Here is a 22,179-nt window from a genome sequence, read left to right on the forward strand (position 1 = left end):
ATATATATATCCATTTCAGATGCAATTAAAAAGTATGGTATATTAAAAACAAGACTGCCTTAAAGATAAACAAGAAAAAAATCCCATTCAATTGAATCTAGAGAGAAAATACATTGAAAGCAAAAAGTTATAATTATCGTCACTGCTTCGTTTTCCAGCAATTAAATTCCTACTACAGTATGTATTAAGTTGTGTTCACATAGATAAAGGGCAATAGGCTTTCTTAGGTCATAAAATATATTTCATTCTGGTACAGATGATCATTAAAATACATTTCATACTGTGCATTAAAATGCAGACAAGTCCAAAACTTTTTAACTCAAAAAGTATGCAAGTAATTTTACCAATGGGAATGTTTTATAGTACACTTTACATTACAACTCAAAATATTTTTTTTTTTTTTTTTTTTTTCCCTTTGGCAATCTGTCAATGTACATGGTTAGTTTGCAGTTGTATACCTCCGTGGTTTGACCAAATAAAGCCCAATTTAAACCGGGCTAATGAGTGAAATTACAATCCATGATCACAGATATTGGAGAGCAAGCATAATGCATAAACCCATGCATGCATTCATCCATTACATCATACATTCGTAAAACATTTTTTGCAACCTGCTATTTTCAATGGGTACTTAGGGAATTAAAGTCCTTACTTCAGTATGATTAAAGTTTAAAGTTAAAAAACACATCACTTAAAAAAATAGATATAAATGGAAAAGTCTACATGAATTATTTACGTTGCCAGCAATAAGTACAACGACAGGTGGTAAATGTAGTCCAAATTAAGAATATTGTGATCAGCCCAATAGCTTAATGTGTCTGCATAGAGATTCTTATACCTATTGAATTGATATGTTAGAGGGTATCTCTTTTCTAGTCTAGAAAACTAATATTAATACTCTTGGGATTCATGCATAGACATTGACATAATTGAAATAGACATAGAAATATTATTTTGTTTCTTATTATTTGTCAGACTCATTATAAATGTGACATTCTGAGAAATTCAATCAAGATCTATAGATATTCAGTGTCCTTTGGTGTTCACAAAATAGGTCAGGATTAACTTACTGTATTAATGATGATTAGCACCAGCTACCTAATTACTTAACCAAGGCATACAATCCAATTACCATAAACTTATATTATAGCTACTTAATGTAAGCATGGGATCTGTTACTCAGTTTTTTATACAAAGATATTCAAAGAAAATAAACATGAGAAAACAAAAATAAAAAATGTCTTGTATGTACTTTTGCGTATTATATAGGTTGCTGATACATGCACTGCGCTATGCGCTTTTTGGTTACAGTTTAGCTTACACGGACGTCACACTGCTAAAGGGGTAAATCGTAATAACTACATAAAAAATTGTCAAAACGATTTTAAAGTTGATTTTATTACAAATGACATTAAAAAATCTCCTAGAAAAAAATATTCATCTTTCTAGTTCCCTTTGTCAGGTCTTACAGTATTGTGTAATGACAGACTTCAAAATGGTAGACATGTTTGATACTGATATTTCTTGAAATTTGTTTGCATGCCATCAATAATATATGCTGTGGGTTTTGTAGATTTTCTCATATGCACCATTTACAATAATTAATTTATTTACAGCATTGACACAAAAATATTTTGAGTTATCTATCTATATATCAAATATATTATCTACATATTTCTTATATGTATATATGCCTTTAAATATTTATGTTTGTGTACTTATTGCGCAATATAAATAAATAACCTTAACCTTATATATTTATATATTCAATTACTAGTAATTTATTCTCAATTTCTACACTACAGCATTAATATTTCATTTTATAACATTGAATCATTATTAGCACTAAGATTAAAGTCGTCTTGTAATAAAATTATCACATCAACATCACATGTTTTTCTTTATCTGACTTCACCTTTTATAATCACTTGACGCTAATCATAATAAGTGCAATTTTTGGTAATGTTTGCTTTAAAATCAAATAACTGCTCGATATATTCCCATCAACTTATAAGGCCACATTATAGATTCCCAGAGAGTCCACATATAACACAATCATGCATAGTGCATTCTTCTCATGTATCAAATATTCCACCTGAGTAACCTGAGTTGAAATGATGAAACTAGATTAATGACATAAAACTTAATATTATTTCTAAAGCAGGGCAAGTTTAACTAATTGGATTTATATCTCATCAGAATTTATCTGATAGTATTAGTTTGCATTAATTGTTTCAGACAAATTATCTGGCTTTTAATGTCTGTTGCTGAGAATACAGGCCAACTCATACCCACAACCGGTACCCAAAAAGACAGTGCTATCTCGTACCCATTAATGTAGGGGCGCTATTATAGTTTGAGTGACAGGGCTGTAGATAAGCACTTAAGTTCAGTGTAATTTTGCAAAATTTAAAGTGTTTCAAAAATTAGATTTTTTTATTGATAGAAACTTGTAGTATAGTAAGTTGTATTTATTTTTACATTTCGTTTTCGCTAAAGCAAAGGTACGAATACGCGTGGGTACGAGTTAGCCAATTTTGGCCACAAGTTTTGTGACAAAAGCTTTTTATTGTTTGTAAACTGCAGTGTTCACAGGGATTCATATTTTAGCTTCACTCAGAAAATTTAAGTAATATTGAGTTTCTTTTCCCTCTTCTCTGACCTGAGGGAAATGTGGGTGGGAGTGTGCTAGTTTTGTGTATTTGCAAGCATGTGGGTGGGAAGTTTGCATACTGCTTTTGTACTTGCATAGTGCATGTGTTCATTATTGAATGTTACAAGCTTATTACTTAATTTCTTATTCAATCTGATTAATAATAAAGTATCTGTAGTTGAAATATAATCTAAGATTACTTAACATTATTTTTTTAAATACTACTACCACTACCACATATTTAATTATATTATCTTCATCACCACCACCACTACCTCCATAATCAACATCATCATCATTATTACTTTCGACGTCATACCAAAGTATTTAACCTAAGCCTACAGTATCTGGCTGGTGTATAAAGAGAGTGTTGTCATTATTATTACTTTTTATTATACTGTACTGTAATATATATTCAATAAAACCACAGATGAGGTGGTTAATTTGACCATAGGTCTTTCTCAAGAGATGACTTGAGAAAGACCTATGTTATTATTATTATTGTTATTATTATTAATATTGTAGTTTTGATTTTCTTTACCAGCAATAAGTGAGCAAGCTATCAGTGAGGCTGGAGAAGAAAAGAAGGAAGAAGGAGAAGAGACAGAAGGAGAAAAGACAGAAGGAGAGGTAGATATTCTGATAAAAGATGTACATGCTATTAATAACTATTTTGTATTAGGGTATAAAATTGGATAATTCAGAACTATTTTTTTTTTTTGCCTTTTCATAAATTGGCACATGAAGCCCATAAACAACATAACCTTATATACTTACAATCCTTTTTATACCAACCAATATGTGTGGCAAAGATAAGCCAAACCAGTCACTCGTCGCAAATCGTGTTTAAGAGATAATGGCCAAAACATGCTGATATGTCACAATTTTTTTAATCTATTTTATTGCACTAAACTAACCTTTATATATATACATCATGATATACTGTTATTTTCCATATTTTCAATGTTAAAGCAACAATTTTTTACAATTTGGTGATGGTTTCAGCCTAAGAAATGCCCAAAATCATAAACTTTAAAGGCTGATTTCTCAAATATTGTTCTTTAAACAGCTGCATCTTTAAACTCCTGTAGCTTCATAACGAAATGTTTGATTTAAATGATTCTTTCACCATTTTATAGCTCTCATTTTTTTGTTTAACTCTGTATTAATAACTAAAAATCAGTTTTTGCAATGAGTGACTGGTTTGGCTTGTCTTTTTTGTAATTGTGAACATAATATCAAAAGATCATTTAACCAAATGAAGACATTTTTAAATTTATTTTTTTTATTAAAATTTCTACTATTCATTTCTTTTTTGAAGACTGAACAGCCAGTGGAGAAAGTAAGTGTATTGTTGATGTGGAAGCAAATACATATAAATATCACAGTTTTATTTGACCTTCAGTTCCACAGATCTGCACAAAATATAATACACCTTCTGGAAGAATTTCTAAAGCCCTGCACAGATTACCAAATTTTCTTTTGACAAAAAACTGTTGTATGCCCATATATAGTCATGATTTGCCTATGTATGGTCATGATGTGATGTCATCATGACCATATTTAGACATGTCACATGTTTTTGTCAAATAAATTTTGATAGTCTGGACAGGTCTTTATCTAACGAATACTATTATTATTCAGTTATTATATCCTTATCTCCTTTGGTTTGATGTTTTCTTTATAACTTTTATAAATAACACCTAACGCTGGTATCCATCTAAGAAGAGACATTCACAAATACTCTGTAATAGTATTCTTTCATGCTATTTTTCTAAGTTAAGCTCTATCTACACTAAGAATTTTTTATGTGACAAAAAATGTGATATGCCCATATTTGTTTGTAATTTAAGCATCATCATGCCCATATATGGGCGCATTACACAAATTTGTCACCTAAAATTGGCAGTGTGGTCAGAGATTTATTTGTATATCTTCCTTTTTTTTCTTAAATTAAAAACAGGGTGCATCTTAAATCCACTTTTCACCAAAAGATCCTTCTGCTCTCCAATACATAAGGAAATTCAGCTCAGTTAATAGAACATAGCTTAGCAAAAAAACACATTGGTGTATTCTATAGATCTATTCTGAAAATTATGCATACATGAGCTAATAAGGTCTGCATGCATGGCTGGTGCTACACATGAGGCTGGTAGATAAGCCATTTGCATCCATGTGAGACTTGTAACTGAGCAGGATTTTTCTTGTGTCCTAATTAGTAGCTTAGTAAATTTAGTTTCTATAGTGGTATCAGAAAATTGTTAAAAAAAAAAAGCAGGAGTTTTCTTTGTGTCCAAATTTAGTAGCTATAGTAGATTTAGTATCTCTACCGTGATCGAAAAATGTTCCGAAAGAGCAGGATTTTTCTTGTGTCCTAATTTAGTAGCTTAGTAAAATGAGTGTTTACACCTGCAGTGGTATCGGAAGATGTTTATATTGAATTTCATATTTCATACACAACTAATAATAATTATCTTCCAATTGATTATTGTCTATATCACTACCTTTTTTATGTTTGTATTCCAGGCTGAAGAGGGTGGAGAGAAACCAGAGGAAGATGGTACCACCCCTGCTCCTGCTGCAGCGGGTGAGCAATCAAAGTTAACAAACCAGTTCAATTTTTCTGAAAGAGCATCTCAAACATATAATAATCCATACAGGGTAAGTAAAACAGAGAAGAAGACTTGAAGACTAGCTTGCATGCCCTTCCCCTTGCAAATTTATTTAGTGCTATTAAGTATTACTTTACTAGGGTAGCAAAAAACCTATTCTATCTATCCCATCCACAAATAGTAGGAAAGAGAAAAATATTGAATTATTTTTCATCTTTATTTAATTTACAGGAAAGGGGAACAGCAACAGAGCCCCCTCCCAGAGCTAATTTCTCAGCTACTGCCAACCAATGGGAGATATATGATGCCTACATGGAGGATCTAGAACGACAGGTCAGTCAGCATAACATTGAATGTTTAAGGACATTTAGTGATCAATGTTATACTTATAACCTTGAAATTATGAGTAGGTGAATAGTATGTATAATTGTGTAATTCATTAGGATTATGAAACAGTTATGATAATTGTGTGGCATAAAAAATAAAATGATAATGTTGATTTAAGATTTATCATATTTTAAGAGTTCCACACAGTACTTGCAGCAAATGTCAATGAGGGTAAATTGTAATTTATAAATAATATGTTCACGTAATTGTGAAATCAAGTAAGATTTTGAACCACAAACAGACACACATTTGGAATTATTACAGAAAGAAAACCAAGCAAACTCTACACCTAAACAGTAGTTGAGATCAGTGGTTATAATGTTGATCATGATGACGATGAAGCTGGTTATAATGATGGTGTGACAGTGATGGTGGTCAGCCAGTATGGTGAAAGTAATGATAGTGATGATGATGATGATAGTTTAAATACTTATGATGGTAATATTTATGATTATGAATATGATGTTGATGATGAATAAAATAGGTTGAACTAAACTAAGATACAAAAAGAAAAATCAGTATTTTTTCATTAAACCCATGCTTCCGTAATAAATAGGCCACAGTTATTTAGCTTATAATCTAAATATCATATTTTTTGTTTGTGTTGTTGTTTTTCTCTATCTTGGTGTTTCATGTTTTGCTAATGCTGGTGTGATGGACTTGGCAGGCGGAGGTACATTTTTTAATGATTTTGGTTTTTTTTTCAAGAAATACCATTTTGCAGTGCAAAATAATTTTAGTGGTTGTTTTTGCTTTGTTTATTTTTTGTACTTTTCATGTTTGTTCATTAAACTCTTACCAAAACTGTTCTTTGATTTTTTTTTTTCAACACTTCATCGTTTCCCATTTATAACTCAAACTTTTATTTTTCTTAATTTTTCATTCTATATTCAGTCCTGTTTCATTTATTCTTACCTGTGTTTCTTACTAATCAAATTTTAATATTACTTATAATAATACCATTTAAGTTTTCTGGCATTTGATTGGATCAAGTATTGGTCACATGATCATGATTCTTTAATCTCATTAATATGATTGGTTTAATTAAAGTCATTAACTATTATATCAAGTCAGTGTTATTGTCTTAATTTATCATGGTTCTCATTATGTAAAATCACAAGTTGCATATTTTCCACTTTCCTATCTTGTTTCCTTTTAAGTAATTTTAATGTTATTTTTATTATATTTTACTCACATTTGTTGCTGTAATTGACTTAATCATTGCAATGCACTAAAGCACTAAATATTCTAAGCTGCATGCTCACAAAATCATACTTTGTCGTGGTGGTTTTCTTTTTTTGTTTGTGAAAATAAAGATTTAAAAATGTTATTCACAAAAGAATATTTGAAATTTGTTGTTTTGCTTAGAATTTCACTTACGTTGTGTCATGAAAAAAGTTAATGCTTACCTCATTGTAAGAAATGTCAACAATTTACAGAAGATTGCAGAATATTATATTATGTAATTTTTGTCTCCATTAACTAAATGTTTAGTTGTTCAAATTATTGTATGTTTATTATTTATCTTGGTTTCTATTACTGTAATACTTTTACTTTGTTTCTGGTATGCAGTATTTGTACTCCTTTGTTAACTTGATTTAGGACTAACTTTACAATTTTTCCTGATGCATTTTCTATCATTTCAGTTATTATTTTGCTATTTTTTGTCCTCTAACTTGTCTATAAAATTGTAGTCAAATATGGCTACAGCACAGCTTTTTATATATCTCATTATTTTTATGTAATATTTCCAACCCATTCCAAAAGTTTAGAGCAAATGTGAATGTTATGTTTGATCTATCATTTACGATGAATGTAAAAGATTTGATTTTGATTACAGTCTTAAAAATTTTATTAAATATTTATCATAAAGCTATGTAAATGTTTGTATTTTATTTAAGAAAGTGGCAAATTTATCCTCAAAAAATGATTATTGATTCTGGAATTCTCTGATCCTATAGGAAAAAGCAAAAGAAAAGAAACAATCATCGTTAACAAAGAAAGATGATGATAAAAATAAGAAGAAGGTTACTGCACTGGAGACCCAATCAGACGACATTTCACGCATCGCCAAAGCGGCTCAGATTGTGGAAAGAATGGTCAACCAGAATACATACGATGATATTGCACAAGGTAAATCAAATCTTTATTTTAGAAAATATTATAAGTTAAATTATAGTTTATGCACAGCACAAAAATAGACTTTATGCCCATCTAGCATTAGAAGGGTTGGTAAGATAAGATTCTGAGCAATGAATGCAGTAACTGCACAGAGGTAGCAATAATAGTAATAATAATAGTAATTTCGTAAACTAGAATGTTCTTACAGGAGAATGACCCTACCCATAGAATTTGGAGGAATTATGCTAATTAGTAGGTATTTCTAGCCAATTAAACAGATGAAACAACGTGTTAGTGATTAAATTGTTAAAGTAAATTGAATGTCATTCTAATAGATGTTAAAGCAGTCAGCTAGGTTTCGTACTTTGGAAATTTGAAACCCACCAACCGTCTCCAACGCCATCCTTAATTACTAAACGAGCACCTAGCCAGATCTCTCCAATTCTGAATTGCGCAACAGAGCGAATAGTATCATATGGGTTGTGTATAAAATCTCATTTAATAATTGTATCCAAGGTTGAAGAATTGCATTATAGGTAAAATCTTAGCACTTTCAATACAAACTGCCTTCCAGAGACAAACATTTTTAATGGATAATTTCCTAAACACTAATAAGAATAGAATATGAATTTTATTATTCAGACTTAAGGGCCACTGTCTTCCTTATAGTTAAAAAAAAAATAACAATTTAGTTTATGGAATTATTTCTTTACTTCATGTTCAATGATCTACATTATATAATATGTTATTTTGAAGTTACAGTCTGATTGAGTAGGAAATGTTGGCTTGGCTCCTGGTGGCCTTGGCTGCTGTGGGAACAAAACTAGTGCATACCCGCTACCCATTTACCACCACAGTTTGATTTTAATCTATGCTGCTCTCTGTACTTGTCAAACTGATGCAATGCATCAGTTAGGATGATTTATCCAGAAGTTTGATTGGGTTATCTATCTCAAGCTGCCAAACAGTGCCATTTTAAATTAAACATCAAGATTTTAATTTCAGGCTCGATTGGTTTGCTGCGGTTATATATTATTGCAAATTTTTTTTAAATGGGGCCAACACTGGTAGCACTACAACTTTTATTAAAAGACTTTTCTACTGCACTTGGCACTAGCTTGTCAGTAACTAAACTAGGATTTATATATTGCAATAGATACCACTTAAATATGACACAACTTTGTTCACCCAATTTTGTAGGGACCCAATTTTGTGATCATGTGACGCAATGGTGTAACGCTGGGGCCGTTATCTTTTTGCCTCTGAGAAGGGAAGCCTCTAGGGTCTCGGTCACCAATTGCAATTTTAGATGCTCGTATTTTAATCATGTTTTTGTTATTGTATTCTAATTTAACGACAAACAATTATGACATCAGTGGTGGATCAAAGAATTTGAAATAGAAGGGGACAGGGAGATGCTTTCACAGATGAAAGGTCTATATCCACCTCAGTCCCACCATCTGGGGCTGAGGTAAGAAAATTTGTGATTATGGCACTTTAAAATGGCCGGAAATGGCACTCAAAGACTTAAATTTTTTATCCACTACTGGATATAATATGATGTACAGTATGTCCTACAGTTGATGGCAGGGATACATTATGCTGTACAGGATCAAGAAATTCAGCCCTTTTGGGTCAGGGTGCTAGATCGAGGACTGTATGGTTAGGGGGCCTGGGGCCCCTAAGGGTCAGGGGCCCTGCGTGCTGGCGCACAAGGGTGCATGGCATTACGCCATTGACTTGGCGAATATGACATAAGCTGCTGATGTGAAAGCTTATGCACCGTGGTCAAACATTATTCAAAATTTATTCTACTTTACTAAACATGACATTAAAATCATGGTTATTTATGATGAAAATTAATTACTTATCTATGCCATTAACTTTGTTTTTGTATAGATTTCAAGTATTGGGAGGATGTGTCCGATGAGTACCGAGACCAGGAAGGCACACTATTGCCACTGTGGAAGTTCTCATACGACAAAGCTAAGAGACTAGCAGTCACTTCCTTATGCTGGAACCCAAGGTATAAGGACTTATTTGCTGTAGGCCATGGGTCATGTAAGTAATAATAATAATAATAATGTTTGAGATTTAGATAGTGCCATTTACAGTGTCTGTAGACCATGTCTATTTCCTTCTACTCTATTTGCATCTGTGAGGTGGGGTTGGTACATTGAGCATCTCTATTGAAAAGCTGGTCAGTGGTCATTAAATCCATATTGGCAAACATCGGCATGCAGCCCCCTTCTACAACATATCAGAAGTGTATCCTTTATGTTGTGATTAATCACACATAATTTATTCTTTCTAGAAGTTACTGTACATAAACATTATATTAAAGATTCTATATATTTAGTAAAGAAAAAATTCCTACAAAATCAATTAACACATTAAAATTGCTGTATTTAAAGTATAGAATAAGTTATAAACTTCCAATAAGAACAAATGGGAACACAGATGTTTGTAGCGAAAGTTTAGTAATTTTTTTTTTTTCTATTATCATAATTGTACACTTGCATGTTTTCTTCTTTTTAAAAAATAATTTATGTAATATCATATTCAAAGGGCATATTCAATAAAATGTTTTCAAATCAAATTCATTTTATTGCAACCTGACAAGAAAAAATATCTTCACCAAATTGAAGCTTAACAGTAGTAAAAATCACCAAAACACATAAAAAATATAATTCATTAGACATATAAAATATAATTCATTAGACAAATACAATATAATTCAATAGAAGTTGTCACTGAGTGACACACCCGAAATTACCAGTGATTGAAATACCATGGTTAATAATAATTTTCTTGGATCTCTCTGTCTTGACTTTTGGGAGTGGAAGCTGTTTTCCTGAGATTATAATTGATAACACGTTCTGTTGGCAAAAGGTGGTGTAGCCTGTGTGAGGGACATTTGATTTTTCCAAAATATTGTTGGCATAATCAGGTGCGGCGTTTAGCGAGAACAGGGAGACCAGAGACTACAAGGGCCCGGTTATAACTAACCCAGGGGAGACAAATGCGAAGCGCTCTTTGTTGAATTTGTTCTAGGGCTTTGGACTGAGCACCAGGTATAAAAGTACCCCAAACAGGGACAGCATACTCCATGACAGGGCGAATAATACTAACGTAAAATTGGGAAAGTTCTCTTACCCCCAGCCCTGCTCTACGTAATTGTTTTAGAAAAAATAAACGGGTATTACATTTAGCCAGTAAGGCTTCAATATTCAAATTCCAAGGTAGATCGCAAGACAATGTAACACCAAGGAACCGTATGCGTCACACTGGATATTTCATTGCCGTTTAATATATATATCATTCATCCATTCTTTTCTGGTTTATTCATAAAACATTGACATAGCAGTATAAAGCCACTGAATTGCATCAATTTACAAAAACATAAAATGCCATAACACACTAATATAAATGGAAATACAAAACTCATGCAATGGACAATTTACAAGAAAAAGGGAACCAAATAACCGCACATAAAATGAATTACATAATTAACGTAAACATTTCTAGAGATTATTTATAATATAAAATACTTGTTTAATTTGATACAAAAGGAAATCACATAATATTTTGTAATAAAATTGATAAGCTAATTTATTATACATAGAAAATTGAATTGCAAACTTTCAGTAATTTAATTATATAAACAAATAATAATTGTCAGTATACAGAAATACTGTTCTACCTAAAAATACTTATTTAATTTAATACAAAAGGGAATCACATTTTTTCTTAATTAAATTGAGAATACTGTATTTTTATATGTCATTTTTATTGCTTAGATGATTTCATGAAGCAGTCAGCAGGCAAACTTCTCCTCTACACTCTCAAGAATCCGTCTTATCCAGATTGCATCTACGACACAGAGAGCGGGGTCATGTGCCTCGATATACATCCTGAGCACCCGTACCTTGTAGCCGTCGGCTTCTATGATGGGTCAGTGGCCGTGTTTAACCTCACCACTACCAGTAGCAAACCAATGTTTCAGAGTACGGCGAAATCAGGGAAGCATACCGATCCAGTGTGGCAGGTAGGATACCAGATCTTTTATATGTTAACACAGCAATGCCACATAAGCATTTTGAGGATTTACTATGAGCTAACATTATTGCTGCAATTCATTGATAGTTATGTTTGTTAAGTTCTTTTTTTGATGCCATTTTCAAAGTAAGGGTTACCAATGAAACAAGCTGAAAACAAAGAAGAGTAACTATTAATCAGGGGCAAAATGCCAGGATATATTTCCATAATTAAAGCTTAGCCCCACACTTTATGTTATGCTAATGTGTATTTATATAACACCTCTAATGTTGGTTGTGGATGGCTTATGTTGGTTCCCTCATGTCATCAAATATCAAGGGTTCCAATAACGATATGAAGAACAATCTGTATATTTTTTTTAATTTTCTTCATTTGTTTTGTGTTATATCAAGATTCCTACAAAATAGGTACAGGTATTCTAGTTAACAAAATCTATTTGAACTTAATATTGAATTGATTAATTAATGATCTTAGATCATGATGATTAATTTTAATCTTTTGTATTTATAGATTTGCTGGCAAAAGGATGATCTTGATAACAACCTCAACTTCTTTTCAATATCGTCTGACGGCAGAGTTGTGCAATGGACTCTAGTAAAGGTACCATACTTGTAAATGTTTTTATCAAATTTAATTTCTGCATCTTGGCACAGGGGACAAAGATTACTAAAAGGGAATTATCACAGGGGCTTAACAGAAATGGTGTGTGTGTTTCTAAATTATTAATTGTATATTTATGTACGTATCACAATTATATTTGCAGATTTAATAATAATTTAATAAGTATCAAATAAATACCAACTTCCAATAAGAAATAGACCAATAAATTGATTTTGTGACCAGGAAGCAGTTGTGATACGTGATGCATAGTGGGTATAACTTACGATGCAATCAGTGTGAAAGTATAGGAAAAGGTTACGGTTGTTTAAACAACCAGCCACTTACAACGTGAGAAATAAATGGCAAGGAAAGGCAATACGATTGCTCAAAATAGTGTTACTGGTCCAGTATCATTTGGAGTATTAGCAAACCATTATGGCAATATTTTAAAGTTCAATTTCCAATCAATTTGGTATATTTACTGGTGTTCCAACCAACATTGTTCAACATCAATTATGATGCCATAAAGAAGCCATACATTTTCCTATTACCAAGCATCGCTGCCTGTTTACAATTTATACCCAGTATGCAGTAGGTCATGTGACCAACCTAGCAGAATGTGTCTATTAGGATTTTACTGATTTATAGACTTCACCACAAAATTCTTTCAGTACCTCTATAGGGAAAAGCAAATCCACAATCATATTTTTATTGATTGCACCCTCTATTTTTCAGAATGAGTTAACATTCACTGATGTGATTGAGTTAAAGATGGAGGATGCCCCACAAGAAGGTCCAGAAGGGACACAAATAGCAACATTGAGTAAGTACAATTTCTTATATTATCTTCTATCTTATTACTTTTCTTGTTCTCTCTGTTTTTTGTTTTTTTTATTACTTATTCATTAAAATATAGGCTACCAGTATGGTGTATTGTATTCCGTATGTATTGTGTTCATGGTGAGTGCAATTATGCATATTTAGATATCTCAAACAAAAACCAATAAGAGAAAACTTGTTCTATTCTTTTTAAATTGGTGTTTATTACTACTCTGCTTATTTTAGTCATTTCAATTAACTCTTTTTTTTTTTAAATTAACTCTAATAAGATGTTAACCCCCACAGTTTTGAATTTTTTTTTTTGTGGGGGGAGGGGGAAGATGAGCTTCTTCTGTATATTAGAAGTAAATACTATTATGATTATAAGCCTAACAATTGTAAAATACAATTCTTTCAAAACTATAATTGAAGTAAAAATTTATTTTCATTTTAAGGCTGTGGTACCTGCTTTGATTTCCACAAAAAGACTGACTACCAGTTCCTTGTGGGTACAGAAGAAGGTAAGATCCATAAGTGTTCTAAAGCTTACTCAAGCCAGTTCTTGGACAGCTTTGATGCCCACCACATGGCAGTCTACAGGGTACAGTGGAACTACTTCCACCCAAATGTCTTCATATCATGCAGTGCTGACTGGAGTGTTAAGATCTGGGACCATACTTACCCAAAGTAAGTTACAAATAAATATTCTGTCGGCTTTAAGCTAAAAGATATTAAATAAAAGTAAATTCTTGTTTACATTCTATATTTGATATGTAAATCTTTAGCATTCAACTGACAATTAAAACAAAAAGTTAATTAGTATTACTTTCACTTTATTCGTGATAGGCTCTTCAATTTTCTGGTAGTCAATATAGATTTTTGTAGTAAAAAATCTGAAGATCATTAAATATTGAATTGTTTCACTCTGTGTCTTTATTGGAAGTGACTAAATTATTTTATCCTTGTGCAAAGAATAGTTCATTGTTTTACTTTATTTTCTGTGTAGTGTTTCCAAGATTTTACCAATCAAGAAAACACCTGTATAACTCCAATATATTTCCTTAACACTCTGACCGCCAGGGGTTTGAAAAAATAGTATCAGCCACCGCCAGACTTTTTAGCAAATTTTAACACTTTTCCGAAGCTCATTGAGAGTGTGTATGTGATCAGTTTGACATGTAGTAAATACTACAAGAACTACAAACATTTTAGCTTTACAATTGTATCTAATCACAATCTGTGATCCGTAACAGTAAAATGAAAATGACTGTCTTTTGGAGATTTACGTAGTTTCGCACAACGAAGCTGAGATAATCGCGATTTCGTGAATGTTAATCAATACCGCTCTACGCTAATGTGAACAAACAAATAGTGAAATACTTAAGGTCCAGACTGAATATAGTGTTCAAATTGTTAGTACATGTCGGTGATTAACCCCCATCTGTCGGATTCCATAAAAAAACCTCTGTGTTTGGTGGTCAAGCGTTGCATTAACAAACACGGAGATCTCTGTGTTTGGCGGGCAAAGTGTTAATACTGTATTAAATTTAAATTAAAAAAACTAATTGCTTACACTCAACTCACTCGACTTTTGTGGATAGTTCCACTACAATACTGGGTCCATCTCCTTTCACAAAATGTATTAGCGCACTTGGGAATTTTCTTTGACACCCATAAATAAATTTCTTTTAGGAAAGAGCCAATGTTCACCTTTGACCTCGGTAACTCGGTTGGTGATGTAGCCTGGGCACCTTACTCTTCAACAACATTTGCAGCTGTTACAGCAGATGGCAAGGTAGTTATAATCCATTATTACAATTATAGTATTATTGTTATTATTTTAAATGATATCATAAACTGGCATTTGACAGCTGTTAAGGGTGATGTAATGAAGCAAAAGCTGCTGGGAAAATATTTTCATCAACAATTTATTAACAGTATTTATTAAACATTGACAATTTCATAATTATTATTATCATCATTATTTATATTATTATTCTTATTATCATAATACTCTACTATCATTATTACCAGTGTTATAATTAATGTTATACTATTAGTATTATCAATATCATAATTATTTATATTATTTTAGTATAATTATAATCATTTTATTATTGCTATTATTATTCCTTCAACCAAATCATCACTTCAGGTACATGTGTTTGATCTGAGTTTGAACAAATACGAGCCAATCTGTGAGCAAGCTGTTGTACAAAAGAAGAAAACAAAGTTGACACACATAGTCTTCAATCCAGACCATCCAATTATCTTGGTTGGAGATGATAGGTGAGAATAGCACTACTATAGATTATTTTCACGAAATTTGAAAGGAAAATTTCCGATAACCTGGCAACTACCACTGGGGGACTTTCAGAGGCCTATCATTCCGCTTATATGTAGTTCCCATCATAGATTAAATCAAGGATAAAACTTATTTACTAACGAGCACAAGTATTTTTAAACGGAAATAACACGAAATGTTTATATTAAAAACAATTCGCAGTCTTAAAAACCTATTTCAATGTTTAGATATACAGTAATTACAGTAATTAGCAAGATTGTATCTGTTGTCTACTGCTGCTGTAGTACAGGTCTAGCGGCTATCCGCTGCGCCAGGATCCACTTATAACTAGCCAGCTGATCAGACTAGGCTGCTGGAAGTCCCCCAGTGAGTTGCGAGACATTGGTGGCGCTGTTTCAAAATAAATCCGATAAAATAGTCTGTATCTTTACCATCGTCATCATTATTATCGTCATCGTTATAAAGTTTATACAAACATAAACATAAATAGCAATTATTGATATAGTTGTTTCTTGTTGGTTTACAATCATCCTTATACTTAATGTTGGTTTTTTTTTTTTTAACTATAAATTTTGTTATCACTGTTATATTATGATTAATTATACAAGTAAACTAGTGGCGAATTCAAATTTAAGCCTGAGAGTGCCAATTCCAGCCATCTACAGGTGCCATAATCATGGTGGGGGCTGAAGTGGTCTAGACTCTTCATCTGTGAGAGTCCCTCACTGGCCCTCACCCCCTCTATTTTGAATTCCTGGATCCACCCCCATTAACTATTTATATTGTTGTTAATATTCTTATTGTGTTACAAGTATTCTATCATCCTTATATACCTTATATTTCATGCTTATACATCTGATTTAAATTTGTGTTTCCAGGGGATATGTTACAAGTATGAAATTGTCTCCAAATCTGAGAAAGAAAAATCCAAAAGTAAGAAATATTGAGCTTCTTCAATACAATGTGTCATCATGGTTTATTTTATCAAATGATTGTGGGTAATTATGTGATGTTTGTAGTAGCCTACGCATGATGTATAGAACTGACAGTATCATTATTTTTGTAGCTGCTACTGATAATAATAATAATAATAATAATAGTGTAGTTTTATATAGCGCACAAATCCATCTAATGTAAGATGCTCAGGGCGCTTGAAATGTGGACTAGTGACTCGATCAATGACTTTCTTCGCCCCTAAGGGTCCCTTCGTGTCTGTGCTACCCGGTAACCCGGTACCAGCAACTCTCTCAGGGGCTGTCTGTTCCAGTACACCGGGGTATCCCCCTACTCGTCTCGAAGGATGTACAGGGTTCTTTATAGTGCACACGAGCCATTGTATACACTGGGCCTACGGTTTATAGTCCTTATCCGAGAAGACTTGTTCTACCACCAGAACCATAGGCGAGCGTGCCGTTCGAACCAGCGCCGATATTATGGCTATAGCTTGCGGCGCCCCTGCTTACCGCTCGGCCATTCGACTCACCATTGTCACTCATTATTGTTACATAGAGGTACCCCTTCTAATCCCTAAGGCCCTGGTACAAATTACCAGCATTTCCACTTACGCCTAACAACGTCTTTCCTTAACATTCATATAATTTTATACAGAACATAGTTCCATGCTGTAAGTTGCAAGTCACACCGTGTTTAATTATGACATTTTCTTATTGATAGAAAATTAAAATTCTCATTCTTTTTTCTTAAAATTAGACTGAAATATTTATAATTTATAATATCTTTATGTATCATCTTTTCTTTGTCTAGAAAAAGGAAGGCATTGAAGAACAGATCGCCAAGATGAATAAACTCCTTGACCTGGTCAGAGAGCCAATTGATAACAACAAGAAATGAGATGACAAACTAATTGCGAGTTGATTTCTATGATCAAGTGTTTCAGTGACTATCCATGCTTATCGGCCACCAGATAGAACTTCCGTCCAATCAAACACCTTGAAATAAAGTAGCCATGACTTTAATTACCAATTACTTGACATTTTCACTACTTGGCATTTTCACTTTCTGTTTGATGTATTTTTATTTTCAAATATAAAATTATAATCTTTATGTCTCATGATAAATGGTGCATATTGCTTGTGACTCAATTGTATGTGTAGAGAATATTATAATGAGTCTTAGGTACAGCATTGTATCTTCTTGTTAACATACTATACATCAAATGAATTATATGATACAGTAAGTATAATAATTTAATATATCAGTTAGGCCAAAAAAAATAAATTTTTGTGTTGGCCACGTTTTGGGAAAATCCTAAAAATTAGTAGGTCGGTAGGAAATTTTTTTTTTTTAAGCCAAAAATGTATTTACTTTTAAAAGGTATAAAATAGCCTACTCCAAGGTTATTTCAGCCTTATTAGCTCATGGAAAAGAAATATTTTTCCTTGTAGTAAAAAAAAAACAAAAAACTGAAATGCTGACCCTGAATTTAGTAAAATTTTGGTCGGTCGGGCACGTCCAACACAATTTTTTTTTTATTTGGCCTTACATGTTAAATTTATAAATGAGCACATATTTATTTAAGCAATATTCCATGTTTTAGATAATGTCAAAATATTACTTTTGCTTGTTATTTTTATTGTTTGTAAATAATAGCTTATAGAAAAAAATCCATATCTTTTCAAGATTGAGTGTTTGGTATGGAACTGTCAATGTTTACCAAGATATGAAATTATTAATAAAAGTTAACAAATGTTAAAATTAATTTGCTATCTTTGATATATCTTTATCTTGGTCACCACAAGTAATAATACATTTTATTGAAGATAGAAAAATATTCCGCCTGTATTTTGCATCGATGATGCTTAACTTAATATATTTCACAAAAGCGACCTGCAGTCTTTCATGTAAATATTACATATGTAGTTCCCCTTGATAATAGAAAAATATTTTGTATAGGCCTATAACACAAAAACTGACAATCAGAGTACAGTATGAGATGTAACAGGTGTAAACAAACTCTGACTAATAAGCCAGTAGGCCTTGCTCCATTATCTATTTTATTTTGACTTCCTAGAATGCCACTCTATATATTTCTAAGAATATGACAAAAATTAAAGGAATATATAGTTCCGAGTAATTATTCCTATATTATCCTTGTTAGAAAACTGGTTTACATTTCTTGTTGGAAAGAGAAATGAAAATTATCAAAAAGGAGATCTGTTTCCTAAAGATGAAGATAGATTTGCAAATAGCAAAGGATTGAATGGGAATGAAGCATTTTCAAATATGGTCTATTGGGCTCATTTGATTTGAGTGTAGGGTTGTCCTACAGTGAAAAATAATTCAAAGTATACATTGTTTTTTAGGAGATTTTATGAATATTCATAGGCATAATATTGGAACAGATTTTATGAATATTCATAAAGATATCTCATAGACATTTTTAGGAATAATGTAGTGCCATTTGAGAAAAAATATGAATCATCAATATGCACAAGCTTTCTCCAACTCTCTATAGGGTGTCTTTGCACTAATATACTTCATACTTCATTAATAACATGTTGCAGTCCAGCTGACTATTTCTGACTCGTCTCACTGATATCCTTTAAGAACCTTGTCCTAGTGACTAAAACCAAGGGGTACCGCTTGGTAATAATGAAATCAAGTTGAAACTGTGTGGGCCTACATGCACATTTACATGCCTTTGAGCTAATGCATCAAGGAAAGGAAGTGATCAGCTTAACTTGATGAAATTAAATAATGAAAACATAAGCTGACCTAGATACCCTATGAAGGTCATTGGATGAATTGCGGACAAAATATCAGTAACCAACCTCACTTGGCTGTCAACCAGGAAGTGCTGGCCTGTAATTGGTTGATTCATGAATTAATATTCATTACTTCATGGTTAAGAAGAAAAATTCATGTTAAATACTTGATTATTGGGAATCATAGTTAAGTTTAAAAAAAAAAAAACCATAGTTAAGAAGAAAAATTCATGTTAAATACTTGATTATTGGGAATCATAGTTAAGTTTTTAAAAAAAAACCACTGAAAGTCTACATGTTTCTTATTAGTCCAGGTTTGTTTATTATTCGCCAAACAGAAGCACAGCTTCTATCATTTATTTCATAGTCCAGTCTCAATACAATTAGTGGCAACTTAAGTGTAAAATGTCAAACCAGCTGACATACATTTTAGAATTTTAAGAAATCTTTTATTTTATACATTTTAAATATATATAATTGACCATAAAAAACTAGCATTAAAAACAAAATCTACTCTTTTTTTATTATAAATACACCATGGGTACTAAAATAAAAACATAGTATAAATCACAGGTGAGCAAAATGCGGCCCAATGACAAAATTTTGCGGCCTGCAACAACCAAATAATGTGCAGCCCACTTTTTACAGCCTAACACTGATTGTCTATAGAAATTAATATCAAAACTGAGCATAAAGTGGTATAATAGCAGTGCATTAAGGTTTAGCCCTTGGTTTAAATTTTTAAAAATCACTATGGCCTTAAGATATATATATATATAAAAAACTCACAAACTATTTTTTACTGAGCCATGTAAAGACTGGCCAACTGCAGAAATTTTAAGAAGTTATACAATTAATAATATAAAAATATGTCATTGAGGTTTGCATGGCAAATATCAATAACTAAATCATAAAATTTTTAGTACAACATGTGTAAAATATATGGTTTTTGAGGTAAAACGTCATTCTCCTGATGACAGACAAAGCAATCTAACCGAAGCGTCAAGACAGCCAACTAATTGTTTTTCCACAAAAAAAACATTTTATACTTGGTGTACTGATTGAAAGTTGTATGATTTTGTTATAATAATGTTATTAACTATATATAAATTATAACATGATAATGAGAGACTTGATTAGAATTGAATAACAACTAAAAAACAAATTATTGTTTTCACGTTCCTATCTTCATCTTTAACCTATCTGGCTGTGGGTATTGTGGATTTTCAATGACTCCTTTGCCAAACTTGAATTCTAAAAACTCTTTATGATTATTTGGTGCTTTTGCTAGTATACCCTCAAACTCAATCCTTACAAGTGGTTTAAGAAACTGTTCAGGAAATTCACAGTCTTGTTTATGGCCCTCCATCCAAAAATCTTTGGTCATAACTCCATCTCTAGAATAAAATGGCCACAAATCAACATGAAGATGATTTGTGGAGCTATACTGAACACGGTAGAAGTCCCCTTCATGGGGCCATGCTTTCTCCCAGACAAAGTCTTGGTCGTCTGTTACAGCGCCACCCTGTTTAACAGCTTGAAGATATGAAATTTTGTCCAAGTCTTCACGATATATTCCAATATCAATATCATAATCCCATGGGATTATCCCTTTGTGCCGTGCAGCGCCAAGAAGAGTTCCGCCTTCTAGCCAATATCTAACATCCAAGTCATCGAGAATTTGAAAGACGTGTTTTGCAGTTTCCCTCAGAGCCATCATACAACAAGGAGGCGTCCAATGATCCTCGTAGAGGTATTCAGGCATGTCGTTGTAGACAGTATCAAAACAACGATCGCTAGTTTTACTGCATCCAAACCAACTTTGTTTGCCGTCACTATGAACCACAAGCTTAACACCAAATTGTTTGTAAGTATTGCGTAATCGTGTCATTTTATTCTGCTGCTGTCTGTATATTACCTGATCGTTGTGACTATGACAATCATCAACGTAAAATTTAACATCCTTAAAGAAGTGTACCTTCCACTTATGAAGATTAGCTTGAAGGTACAAACTTTCTAAGACTGGCCGTGCATAAGGGTCACTTAGCGTGAGGAAGTCATTGGTCTTCATTACAACAACGTGGTTACCACGAATACTATCGCAAGCCTCTTTGTAAGAGTAACTGTAATAAAGCGTCCAGTTTTGGTAATCAAATCGAAGGTCCTCGCATGATGCATCCTTCTCATTGTCTGAAGAAAGGTACAGAAGTCCGGCAGCTCCAATCTTAACATCATCTCCTTGTTGCTCTGACTGCTTGAATGACTGTACAAATTTTTTTATTCTGGAATCAGAAACAAACTTGATGCCATCTGGTAAAATAACTATATATTTTGTTGATATATAATTTTCAGGTCTAGATTCTGCAACTTTTTGATGAGGTCCGTTAAACAGAGAAACGATTTTTGTTCGTTTACTTAGGTTAAATATCGGTGGGTACGGTATCCTCTCTGTTACAATCAAAATGTTCGACTCCGGGAAATACTTAGCAACATTCCTATCACACTGACTGATACAATTGTCTTCAAACTCAAATTCTCTGAATATGAAAGTTATATCATCGGATATATCATTATGATCTCCATTAAAATCCCTAGGCCTAGCCTCCTGTTGCATGAACTGAAAGTGATTGTTTCGTCCAGGGGACAAACGCCGTCCAACGGGGTCAGCTACCTCTGATGCAGGCTCCATTAGTTTTCTTGATAAAAGATAGATCATAAACAGAAAATTTACGATTGTAAAAACCACAAGTACCTTCTGACACCTTACAGACAAACGCATACTTCTGTGATTGCAGTGAATGCTTCTTTATACGTTCTCAAAAGTGTACAAAACTTCTTAACTGAGTGGAATGGAAATAATGAAAATCTTCGCGCACACAACATAACACCAAGGGGGAA

The 22,179-nt window shown here is 32.5% G+C and overlaps 2 protein-coding genes across 2 annotated transcripts in view; one reads left to right on the top strand and one right to left on the bottom strand.

Annotated features, from left to right (window-relative positions):
• LOC117110264 (dynein intermediate chain 2, ciliary-like) overlaps window positions 1-18,275 on the top strand; it is a gene marked incomplete in the record, with an annotated part of 21,508 nt that extends 3,233 nt beyond the window's left edge. The window contains 15 exon segments of the mRNA XM_033252898.1: window positions 3,198-3,283; window positions 3,975-3,995; window positions 5,180-5,314; window positions 5,497-5,598; window positions 6,320-6,325; window positions 7,614-7,785; window positions 9,673-9,834; window positions 11,574-11,821; window positions 12,343-12,432; window positions 13,168-13,255; window positions 13,707-13,938; window positions 14,944-15,046; window positions 15,407-15,540; window positions 16,435-16,489; window positions 17,321-18,275. Coding sequence (XP_033108789.1) covers window positions 3,198-3,283; window positions 3,975-3,995; window positions 5,180-5,314; window positions 5,497-5,598; window positions 6,320-6,325; window positions 7,614-7,785; window positions 9,673-9,834; window positions 11,574-11,821; window positions 12,343-12,432; window positions 13,168-13,255; window positions 13,707-13,938; window positions 14,944-15,046; window positions 15,407-15,540; window positions 16,435-16,489; window positions 17,321-17,407 — 1,721 coding nt within the window.
• Window positions 17,573-22,135, bottom strand: LOC117110265 (fukutin-related protein-like). The gene has a single exon (XM_033252900.1). It carries the CDS (start codon window positions 22,058-22,060, stop codon window positions 20,456-20,458), a length of 1,605 nt encoding a protein of 534 aa, XP_033108791.1. The 5' UTR covers window positions 22,061-22,135; the 3' UTR covers window positions 17,573-20,455.
• Window positions 22,136-22,179: the final 44 nt, after the last annotated feature.

The sequence above is a fragment of the Anneissia japonica genome, unplaced genomic scaffold, assembly GCF_011630105.1.
Source record: "Anneissia japonica isolate Jap-2015-1 unplaced genomic scaffold, ASM1163010v1 scaffold673_len1821605_cov196, whole genome shotgun sequence".
NCBI lineage: Eukaryota > Metazoa > Echinodermata > Crinoidea > Comatulida > Comatulidae > Anneissia > Anneissia japonica.

Coding starts and splice junctions, on each gene's coding strand:
- LOC117110265 (XM_033252900.1), bottom strand. CDS start 22,060: ATGCGTTTGTCTGTAAGGTGTCAGAAGGTACTTGTGGTTTTTACAATC.